Source organism: Cynocephalus volans, chromosome 1 (assembly GCF_027409185.1).
Source record: "Cynocephalus volans isolate mCynVol1 chromosome 1, mCynVol1.pri, whole genome shotgun sequence".
Lineage (NCBI taxonomy): Eukaryota > Metazoa > Chordata > Mammalia > Dermoptera > Cynocephalidae > Cynocephalus > Cynocephalus volans.
The window spans coordinates 162,486,828-162,499,174 of NC_084460.1; the positions used below are offsets into that span (position 1 = coordinate 162,486,828).

Here is a 12,347-nt window from a genome sequence, read left to right on the forward strand (position 1 = left end):
AAGAAAGACATTTTCATCCATATTCTATTGCTCAGAAAACTTAGGGTCAGAAATGTTCAATAACATTCCCAAGAAGACACAGTTCCCACCTGGGAGCAAGAATAAAATTCAAGTCTATTAACTTCATTGCTCATCTCAAGTTCTTTCTGCTATGTCTTTAGATATCAGATTATATTTAGCACACATATTTTAAGACTGAGTTCTTTCTCTTACTATCTTTCCCTCCTCCTCATTTCTCATCTCCCATACACACACTCTTGCCTTCACCCCTTCCTAGTGTCCCTCAGTCTTGGGTACATGTGCGTGCACACTACATGCACACACACACACACACACACACACACACACACACACACACACACACACACGCTTGTGGCAGAGAAGCCAAAGAACAAGACTAATATTTGGGAAGCCAGAACTCCAGCCTGGACTCTACCTGTCACTTCAGCCAAGTCACTAATTTCCTCGTAGGTAAACACATGTGTTTGCTATTATCTTATCTCTTTCTAAAAGTACATAACTAAATGCTTATCATTAAGTATTTTTATACTTTAATATGTATCCTTCCCAAGTGCAGTAGAGAATTGATATCATCTGGTTACTTTGATGTTTCGATGCCACCGTCAACTTCAAGCCTCTAATCCTACCTTCTCCAATATGGAAGCCATCAGTAGTCTCATGTGCCTACTGAGTACTTAATATATGGATGGAGCAGCTTAGAAACTAAATTTTAATTTAATTTAATTTTAATTTTAATTTAAAACTGAAAGTAGGCAACAAATCCACAATATTTATTGTTTCATTGGGACTGATTTCATTTTAACCATTGAAATTTTTGCATCTGAATTGAGATGTGCTGTTAAGTATAAAGTATACACCAGATCTCAGTCTTAGTTTAAAAATAAGAATATAAAATATCTAATTAATTTTTATATTAATTACTTGTTTAAATGATAATATTTTGGATGTAGTGGCTTAAATACAATTAGTTAATAATAAATAAAATTAAAATTAAATTAATTTCACTTGTTTCTCCTTTTTTATAAATGTTATTGTGATGACTGGAATATCTAAAATTAAATACATGGGTCTCATTATATTTCTAATGAACAGGACTGCTGTTTTTACTGATTTACAGGGACTAGGTCCAGAATAGGGTTGGGATATGTGTTTGTTTTCAGGTGATTCTGAAGTCAACTTCTGGAAAGTTAAGAACTGCCAGAAGTTATGGCAAAGTCTTTTGTGTACCAACTCCTTTGTTTGTGATTTATTTCCTAATGCAATGGTATTAAATAGTACTACTTTTTGTCATTCTCCTCCATCTTAACCAAAAAAAAAAAAAAAAAGGAAAGTCTTGATTTATTAGTACTTTACAAGACCCAGGTATTGCAGAGGATTTATTATATTCAACTCATCTTAAATGTTAGCATAAAACTGTGAGCCTGGGGTAGAGATGGACATTTTCTCTAGAGACAAAGAAGAGCCACCTTCAGAAAGCCAGCCACCTTCATGGCCACTGCAGAAGAGCTCCAACAGTGAGAGAGCACTGCTTTTCTTGAAAATGGTGATGCCAATTACAAAAGGACTAAAAGACTCTGGGAAGGAAGGATGGTAGACATAGTAGATTGACACTTAACATTTGCTCACCTCCCTTCTGTTATGTCTTCCTCTATGCAAATGCCAAAAGCTAAAACCACATTCCGCAAGTCCCCTGAAAGCCAAGATAACAAATATGATTTAGGCTCGGTAGAACCTATACATTTATATGAAATTTGGAAGGTGAGATGTGAAAATGGAGGTTGCACCTACTAGTCATGTTAAAAGAAAGAAGTAAAATTTCATTTAATCTAATATATATCAAATATTATCATTTCAATGATCAATACAAAATTGTTAGTCCACTATTTTGCCCTCTTTTTTTCATATGAAGTCTTTAAAATATGATATGTATTTTACACTTATGGCCATCTGCAAATGCCATAGTACTTTTCAAGTACTCAGTTGTCACCTGTGGCTGCTGGGTATAGCTCTAGGGCAGGGGTTAGCAAACTTTTTCTGTGAAAAGTCAAATTTAGGTTTGTAGGCCATGGACAGTTTCTATTGCATTCTATTAGTCTCCTTTATTTTTGTTTTTCTTCATAAATAAACTTTTAAAAATATAAAAGCCATTCTTAGCTCATGGGCAGTATAATTCCAGGCTGTCCCAGGCTGTAATTTGCAATCCCTGCTCCAGAGTGTAGAACATCAGCCCTTCTCTAATTTCTGTGCTAAACCCTTCCTGCTACATTAGCAAGAGTAGATTCTGTTCTCCATCATTGAACTTGGCCAACTTTATACAGAAGATTAGTCTCTGTACTCTACAACCAATGGAAACTGAGGTTGAGAGAATTCAAGCAAGTTTCCAAGGGCATACAGCTTATAAGTGGCAGAGCTAGAATGAAAATTCATATCCGCCCAACTCCAGAGCTCACGCTTTTAGATACTGCATCATTGGTTCTCCATTATTATTAAGACTTTCTTTAGCTTGAGTAATGAGCCTTCACAGATCCACTCATTTAGCTTACAAATGTTTATTGAGTGACCAATATGTGCAAGATATAAATAATAGAGACATTGCCCCAACCCACATTTAAACTCATTTTTGAAAAGGCGCAAATTTCTTATCAATTTAATTTATGAGACACAAAATGAAGTGGAAAATTGACAATTATTTGCTTACTTCAATCAATATAGATGACAAACCACATAATTCAGGCTTGATCCAGTTAACCCCAAATTGGCAGAGATAAAAATATTTTATGCTCTCACTCTTTTTCTAATTCATGATATTTTATTAGCTTCAGACATACTAAAGAGATATTAAAATAGGTACAGAATCAAGCAGTTACAGTCTACATTTAAAATAATATAATAACTAAGTAGTCAATCCTTAGTTAGGCTAGTATGTTAGTATATTTTCTTTCAGCACATTTATTTAGTTGTTCACTCTATAAAACTCTTTACCCCCTATTTTTTTGGAATAGCCAAAATTCTCTGGTTTTGCAAATGTACTACAAAGGGGTCACTTACTATTCCTCTTTTAAAATTTAATAAAATCCCATATTTTAAATGGACTCCACTTCGGATCAACTCTCTGTTACCAGCCCCTCCTGGAACTGCTATTGTTCTCATAGAAGTAAAGAATAGAAAGTTCATTACCAGAGGACAGGGAGTGGAGGGAGAGGAGCACCATGGTGAGAGAACAGACAACAGGTACCAAGCCAACATTAGTCATAGTTAGTCAGACGTGAAGAATAACTTTTGGTGTTCAATTGCATGGTAAGATGACTAGAGTCAACAATATTATATTGTATATTTCAAAATAGCTACAGGAAAAGTTTTCAAATGTTCTCATCACAAAGAAACAATGAATGTTTAAGTGATGGATATGCGAGTTACCCTGGTTTGATCATTACACGATGTATACATGTACCAAAAATTATGTAGTACCCCATAAATATGCACAGTTAAATAGAAAAAATATTCTAAAATGCAAGGTTGATAGTCATGATATTCCTCTTTTAAAACCCCCAAATAAGGGCCGGCCCTGTGGCTTACTTGGGAGAGTGCGGCGCTGGTAGCACCGAGGCCGCGGGTTCGGATCCTATATAGGGATGGCTGGTGCACTCACGGCTGAGCGTGGTGCTGACCACACTGTGCCAAGGGTTACAATCCTCTTACCGGTCAAAAAAATAAAATAAAATAAAATAAAATAAACTTCTTTCCTTTCAACACTTCTACTATCCTTGATTGTGCAGTTGGTCTAGATTGGATCATCTCCTGTGAGACTCTAGACCATCGTCTATAGAGCTCCCCATCATGCTTAAAACAGTGTTTTCCAAATAGTAAAATTCTTAATAAATATATATAAATAAAGTATCTCTTAAGGGAAGCCAAAAAGCTAAAGATTTTTCTCTCATTTTGATTTTTCTTCTCAATTCATGGGGCAAAGACATTATTTTTACTATGGTATATATTTTCCACTGGAACAAGTAAATGTGCTATCAGCTTAGTTATAAAGATTTTGGGAGCACCTCTTTTCCATGGGAAGATTACACACACATTTGGGTTGAGGACTGGGAACTTGAGGCATAACTCTATAAACTTTAGGGGTGTTTCATAGTATTTCTAGAAAACCAGTCCAAAATGAACAATCTTTTTCTGATACCATCAAGACTGGTCCAAAACATTTTTTCTCTGAATTATGGGGGAAAAAAGGAAGTGTAATACTAAGAGGAAAAAAAAAATCCAGTCTTCAGAGGCTTAGAGGGAAAGTTAGGAAATCTCTAAACCACTGACTAGGGAGATCAGGAAAACAGATACTTAAAATCTTTTAATTTTGTTATTAAAAAACAGACTTTATTTTACCAAACTGTGGAATCATTTTCATTAGGAATACAATAAGTAACAATAATAATTTGATAAGAATGCCATAATTCAACAATGAATGGAATGAATGGTTGAACTGACTTTTCAGTATATATACATGTACATACATACATGTTTATATATACATATATTTTAATCAAATACTGAGACATATTACACACATACACAGAGCTGTAGCAATTTAAGTTATGTTTTTATTATTCTCACCTACTTTTGCAATATAAGTGAAGTTTGAAAAAATTCTGGTAGGCAGGTTGGCTATTATCTTGTTCATTTTTCATGCATACTTATTAAACTCACACATTTAGGGAAATATCTTCAGGCTCTTCAGCTAATTCAATTTTTCTTTTTAACTGTAGGATGAAAATGCTTACAAACATTTCACAATGTCAACTGACAGCCTCCATGTAAGTGGTCTCTCTCTCACATGAATATATAAAATATATTATTGCCTCCTCTTATGAATATCTGTCAACACCAAGATCATATAGATATTGAAAAGGATGAGGAGTTGAGGAAAGAGTTTCTGATGCATTAAAAATATTTTTGTATTATTTTTACTTTACTGAAACTTATTATTAAACTTGTTCACTAGGTAACATTGCTTTTTAGCTCATCTAAGCTTCTGGGAAACAGAGACTTTCTGTAATTTATGAAAATAAGCAGTTTTCAATATACCCCCCAAAACAAAATAGGTATGTGTGAGGGTAGGTACAAAATTCAAAACTGCAAATACTTTCTCTGGAATAGAAAAGATCTGGGTTTGAATCCTGACTCATCCTCTTTTTAACTGGGCAAGTTTTTTTTAACTTTTCTCAAAATGTCTAAACTTCTCTAAAGTTACTGTGGTAATAAACATGAATAATTTCATATATGCATATCACCTAGTACAATGATTGTGAACGTATAACAGAGGAAAAATCCACTCAACTCAAGGCTACACTCACCATGAAGAGATTGCTGCATGCTTGTTCACTCTTCTCAGAAGGTGAGATAGGAGAATCAGGTCTATCAGAAGTGCTTTCTTGGTTAGCTTGTTGCTTTGGGATGGGTTCATATAAGCTATCCATAGAACCCTCCTGCAATACAGAGATTTATGAGTCAAGGAATATCAGAATAATAATTTTCATTGAGAAGGCTTCTAATTTATATACCCATCATTACATAGTACCCCATCTAAATTAACCTGGCATGGGGGTTACAAGTTTACAGTATGCTAACTTTCAGCAGTAAATAAGACAGTGAAAAAAGACATTCTCACCATGGTAAAAATATTAGTATTAATGTTTTAGAACATGTATATTAATAAATAATATTGTTTCTTTGTCTTTATCCTTTTATAGAATAATGCATTTTAAAATATATGTTTAGATTTAAAATCATTGGGAACTATATTATAAATCTTTGTAGTTGTAGAACAAACTTATTAACTGAATTGACCTTTCTTTCCTTTTAAGACAGAATTGCTGTAGTTAATGGCATTATTGAGAAAAAGTCTTAAAGTAGAGAGGTATACACAGTATATTAAAAATTTATAGATATATGAACTTATGATCCTTATAACGGTGTCATCACTATAAAGGTCTGTTGGATTATGAAAAAAGATTCTAGCTTGAAATCGTTTTAAAAATATAGTATTGCATTGAAAATGTTCTTATCTTTAAAAAGACATTATATTAACATATAAGCAAAGTAAGGACTGAATGTGTTGTTTACCTTTAGAATTTTCAGCCAATAGGCTTTGAATTTTCCAAGTTTAAGTAACCCCTGTTCCAAGCACATGGCAAATTACTGGGAAAATTGAAAAGTCCTAAGTAAGACATGGGTGCTCTAAAATACATAAACATGTAAGCAAACCCCAAACCTAACAGAAGCACCAATTAGTGAGTGAAGCTAGAGCTTTGTGTCTATGAAGACCCCATCCAGAAACAGATAGCATTGACCGGGTCTTAGGCCCGTGGGGTAACAAGCAACGTAAGTCCTACACATACGGCAAACCTATGCTGAAATTCAGGGGCTTCACCAGCACTCACAGCTATAAAAAGAGGCTGAAAAAACTTCTTCCAATAACTGCTGGGGCTCTTGCTTATAGGAAGTGGGGGGCCAGAAAAGCAAAATCCAACACAGCCAGCGAAATGGGATATGAAACAAGCTGCCAATGCTTCAGTGTCTTGATCAGTAATGTACATATACCAGCTTGGAGTGAGATCCCTAGACTAGCAATGAAAGCGCAAATGGGAACTCAGAGAGACTGTAGATTTATGCCTCACAAGTAGATGCAGAAAGACGAAGAAGCTGGAAAAGGGGAGGGGGAAGAGAGAGAGAGAAAAAATTCAAAAAAGAGTTATCATTCCAAATTATCCAAAACACATGAAGAGATCAAATGCTGAGAAAGAGAAGCAACTGAATTGACAATCTGAAAAAAAGCATTTCATTCCATGATACTAAAATCATAAAACAGACGGAGAAATAATTTAAGAAAGAATATTTATGATCTTCACAGAGCTAAATGAAAAAGTAATATCTGATTAAAAATAAATACTTTATGATGAAACTAAAACAGACAAAAATGAAACAAGAACCATTACATAGGAACAAAAATTAAACAATTAAAGAGTCTTGAAAACGAATAATATAATCATAGAAATTTATACTAAATAACCAAAAATTGGGATGACCTTTCATAAGAGGGAATCAGAAAACACTGAAAATTCACCCACAGTGCAGCATAGAAGAATAAATAGAAAACACATAAAGCATGCAAGTAAAAGTGCGGAGGATATATGGAGAGACTACAACATAGGACTAACAGAAATTCTAGAAAAAGCAAGTGATGAAATATTTTTGTCAGTGCAAGAAAAGAACAGATCGATTTTACTTATTAACATTGTTTTAAAAATCCTAAACAAAATGTCAGCAAAACTAAATTTAATAGTGTATATAAAAATACACTAGAACCAATTACAGTTTAACATAGAAATGTAAAGATTCTTTAACAATTAAATAAACACTAAATTATTAAAAAGAAAGTTTATCTTAATAAATAGTCTAAGGCATTTGAAAATTTTAATAATTATCCATGACAAAATCTTAGCAAATTAGGAAAAGATGGGACTTCCTTAATCTGATTAGAGTTATTTATCAAAACCCTCTGGAAAACTCAGTGAGAGGTTGTAGTGGATTTAGTTATGTTCCCCCAAAACTCACTGAAGCTTGAATTATGTCCCCAAGTTTTATGTATTAGAAACTTGGCCCCCACTGTGACTGTTAAGAGGGTGGGAAATCCTGTTATGATAATTGAAAGGTGGAGACTTGAAGAGGTGATTAGATTGTAGGACCATACCATAGTGAGTGGATTAACAATGGTGGTCAGGGGCATGGTTCTGGGAGCCTTAAAAGGAGAGTGAATGAGGAGGTTATTGTCTCTGCTCTCTGTGCTTCTGCCATCTTGCAAAGTGAAGCCCATGGGTCCCTGTCACCACCACCAAATGTGTTCCTTGGACTTTGGACCTGCCAGCCTCAGAAACTATAAGCAATAAATTTCATCTTCTTTTTAAATCACCTAGTTTCAGGTATTTTGTTATAAGCAACAGAAATGGACTAATACAGAGGTAATTACATGAGCATTAGAAATACTTGTCAATATTACAGAACAGACAGAGGAGTTGAAAACAGAGTAATTGCTAAAGAAGAGGAATGTTTTTATATTATTTGCATAAAAATACTAGAAAATCACAGACTAAAAGAATTTTTTTAATTCAGCAAAATTATTTATTTGCAATATTAATATTTAAAACTAATAGTGTTTCTATAATTCAGCAAAAACAAATTAGGAAAAAAAAATTCATAATGGCAGCAAAAATTCTCAGAACCCTAGCAATAAGTTTAACAAAAAATGTATAAAAACTTCACAGAGAAAATTATAAAACATCAATAAAGGCCATAAAATATTGAAAAAGTGAGGAGCTATATACATTTGTAGATGAGAGGGCATCCACCGTAATGAAGTCAATTTCCCCTAAAAATAATGTAAAATTCAAATTTATTTTAATCAAAATCCTATAAAAGATTTTCATATAATTGGACAATATGATCCTAAATTTATATAGAAGGACAAAGACTTAAAAGTTTAGATTTTAAAGAAAAACAAAGAGGGGGTATTCTGAGCAAGATATCTACTTGTCATTCGAATTATATAAGTATTTTTAAAAATCAAGTAGGAGGAAAGAGATAAACCAATGGGATAGAATAGAGAGTCCAAATAAAGATACAGGCAGCATTTCAAATCATTGAAGAAATGGTGCAGGGATAATTGATTTGTAACCTCCTGGGTTATGAAGTCATGTTAAACTCAATAACCATATGATGAGTTCAACAAGAAAATCACCTTGCTTCAAAGGAGCAAACTCTCTAAAAGCCTCATCAGAATGTAAAACTCCAAGAAAAATTGTAGAGTCAGAACAACAGATATAAAAGGGTATTTCTGCCTTCCTTTTGAAATGGATAGACCCCATTTCAAGTTTATAGATCCAAAATAATAGCAATCACCCTTAATGGATTATTTATAGCATCCTTGGTTCAGAATGGTTAGTTCATTAAGTTTCTGCCTTTATATTTCTCTTAAAAACTCCATTTACTAAAAGATTTACAATTTTCCCCTACACTTAAATAAGAGAATGTTTAACTCTTTCAATCTTTCCTTAGTGGTAATCTTTATGTGATACTTTATATTTGAAATCACCTGCCTCCCAGAGATTTAAAGGACAATACATTTATATATACCTTCATTTTTTTAAATTATGTAATCTCTCCCTCCACTAAATCAGTAATTTTAATTTTCTTTTCTTAAATGCAGTGTCTCATATGTTTGCATTTTTACAGGCACAGATAAAATATGTTTTGGATTATGCATAAATTCCTGGCAAAAGCCGGAACCCCACCCTTTTTTCACAGTTCTAACAGCATGGTAGGTTGTCATAGCACCCTGGTTAGTAACCCATACACTGAATCATTTTACTTATTTACTCCACAAGAAGGAATAAAAAACATGTAAAAAAAGTTTTGATTTTTTCCAAGTACCCTGTATATGTTTTCTTATTAAAGCAATTAATTTTGATCTCATACAAACTTTGGAATGCTTGAACAACATAGTCCAGTGTTCATGATGGTTCATTCTTATCGAACATGTTTCTGAGTAACTTAAGGACAACTTTAAGAGAGAAGAGAGTTACAGTCATACTGAGTCCATGAGCCAGAACTTTGAAGCAATCCCTTCTGAAAGTCTATGTGCTCGCTTCCCTATGTTACAGAGGAAGATAATCACGCTCATTATATGGTTATGTGTCTTTAGTGGCAGGATTACAAACGTATGCCACACTGTGCTGAACCACGCTATGTTATAGGAACATTAGCATACTGATTACATAACCGTTCAAAATGATGTCACAACGCAATTATCTTTGGTGCTGCACTGCCTATTTCTATGGGAAGTATGCTCATATAAACTACATAGAGCTCTTTTAGATCAACTAGAAAAGGATGCACAATACCACTTAAATCACCTGAAATGGGATTTCTCCGGTCAGATTTATATGGCACAAAGCAAAGTTGAGAGCTGGTAGTTATTTTGTAAATTGGACTGTATAGACAACCCAAACTCGATGATTCAGCCTCCCACAACTAACAATTGTGTTTTATTTTTTGAGATGCTCTAAGATTAAATCCCTTATCTTGGCTTAAAATGCCTCCTGTTTAGGTATTACAACGTATGTCAGCACCATCTCTACCACTTATGTTAATCTTATTTGCAATTTGGAAAGAAAACAAACATCAAAAGTAAACCATTTTATTTTCCCAGATGAGAGGGATTGCCCATTGACATCTTGAGAAACCAAGTAAAGGGCATAATGCCCTGCTGTAAACACGGATAGAAATGAATAAAATTATTTTTGAAATTCATTTTTAAGTATTGGCATATGGTCACAATTGCAGGTTAGAATTATAAAGTATTTCCAGATCTATGACTACCTGATAACTTTCACTGATCTACTTCAGGCTAAAGAAAAAAAAATAATAACGTAAAAAAGAATTTGAGAGGTGCTTATACCCTTGAGTGAGCACATCTCTGGGACTGGATTAATCTATTGTACCTTGCATGCACAGTATGGTGTAACTCAGAAAACTGCCTCCATGGAAGTTTAACCAAGCCAACATTGAACAGAATTCATTACTCAAACAATAAAGAAGAAATTTTGACTCCTAAGATGTCTCACAGAAAAGCAAGTAACACAAGTGCAGCATATTTTTCAAAAATATCTCTCATATTCATAACAAGTAGAGGAAGAAAATTCTTCAAAAATACTGTTCCCAGATTATACTTGGAAGTTCAGTGTCAAGATGTTAAATAACTAGTAATTGTTGTAGGTAAATGTATTTTTTTAAATTACTCATCTCAGGATAGAGTTGACTTAAGTGCTTTAATGAAAGCATTCTTTCTCTCTGTTCTTTCTGATATGAACTTTCTTATGAGATGCTAAATGTATTAATATCATCACATAGGAAGTATAGGATATACCCTAATTTTATTTCTTTCCTTTTATTTGACACAACGAAATGAAAACGAGAACATAAATAGTGCAAATAAAGGAACTTACCAGGGAAAAGCAGAAAAGGTTCATTTTGACCAGCTTCAGTCCCTTGCTGTGCTTCAGAGAATACGATTGCCCCTTGTAGCTCTCTTTTGCCTTCACAGCTGTTTGGACAGTTCTCAGGAGAGATTATTACAAAGTAAAATCCCTGCCATAATCCAGGGGATTCAGAGACCATTATCAAATAGATAGGTCTGTACTGAACAAACAATTTCCTAAATTAATGAAGAACCCTGACTAATAAAATGAGAGAATGAGACTTACCGTGATCTGTGTAAACAGATTTCAAAGGTGGCAATGATTGAAGGGAAAATGCAGTGAAAGCAACTATAGGCCTAGCTAGCTAAATTAAAAATATAAAGCAAACCCTGAAGAAAACATCATTCTTCAATATAAAAGTAACACCTTCCCTTTAAAGACAGCAGATCAAGGATTTATCTGATGTTCCTTCCATCTCCCATTCTCTTTTGTCTTTCATCAATTAACAAAATGTTTGATCCTTTACATGACAAGATGCAGAGATAAGCACATGTTTATGGTGGCAAAATATACATAACATAACATTTACCATTTTAACCATTTTTAAATGTACAGTTTTACAATATTAAGTATATTCACATTGTTGTACAGCTGTCACCACCATGCATCTCCAAAACCTTTTCATCTTTCCTAACTGAATCTCTGTCCGCATTGAACATAACCCCCCATTCCTTCCTGCCCTTGGTCCCTCACAACCACCATTCTACTGCCTCTATAAATTTGACTACTCTGCATATTTCCTATAAATAGAATCACACAACATTTATTCTTTTGTGACTGGCTTATTTCACTTAGCATAACATCTTTAAGGTGCATCTGTGTTGTAGCATGTTATCAGTAAAGTATAAATTTCTTTTATCAGCTAGTCCTATGTTTAACCTAAAATACAGTTCATAGAGGGAAAACAAGAACACATGACAATTTCCAGAATAAGGAATTGGTGTTCTACTTATTTTTTCAGTGGCATCCAATGAATTGTTTACTATTTTTTCCCTCCTATGGCTCATTCTTCTTTCTCTTCCCCCCCCACCTCTGTCTCATGATATTATGAGCTCATAGACTTTTATAATTACAATGTGCTTTAATTAGTACTTCTATATTCTTCTTGATGCTCAATTTTGTCTTATCTTTGGCCATTGAGAAACTTTCGGTGAGCTTACTTCTATACCCTTTTGAACCAACTTAATTGTTCTTTGAGTTTCTTGAATTCTAGCATAATGGAATGTTCCAGGC

At 33.8% G+C, this 12,347-nt stretch overlaps 1 protein-coding gene across 1 annotated transcript in view; it reads right to left on the reverse strand.

The window, feature by feature from the left end:
* The window catches only part of SAMSN1 (SAM domain, SH3 domain and nuclear localization signals 1), a 139,391-nt gene extending 128,271 nt beyond the window's left edge, over window positions 1-11,120 (reverse strand). The window contains exons 1-2 of the mRNA XM_063075979.1: window positions 11,082-11,120; window positions 5,376-5,507 (exon numbers count right to left, since the gene is read on the reverse strand). Coding sequence (XP_062932049.1) covers window positions 5,376-5,507; window positions 11,082-11,105 — 156 coding nt within the window. The 5' untranslated portion in view covers window positions 11,106-11,120. The remainder of the gene's footprint in view (window positions 1-5,375; window positions 5,508-11,081) is intronic.
* Window positions 11,121-12,347: the final 1,227 nt, after the last annotated feature.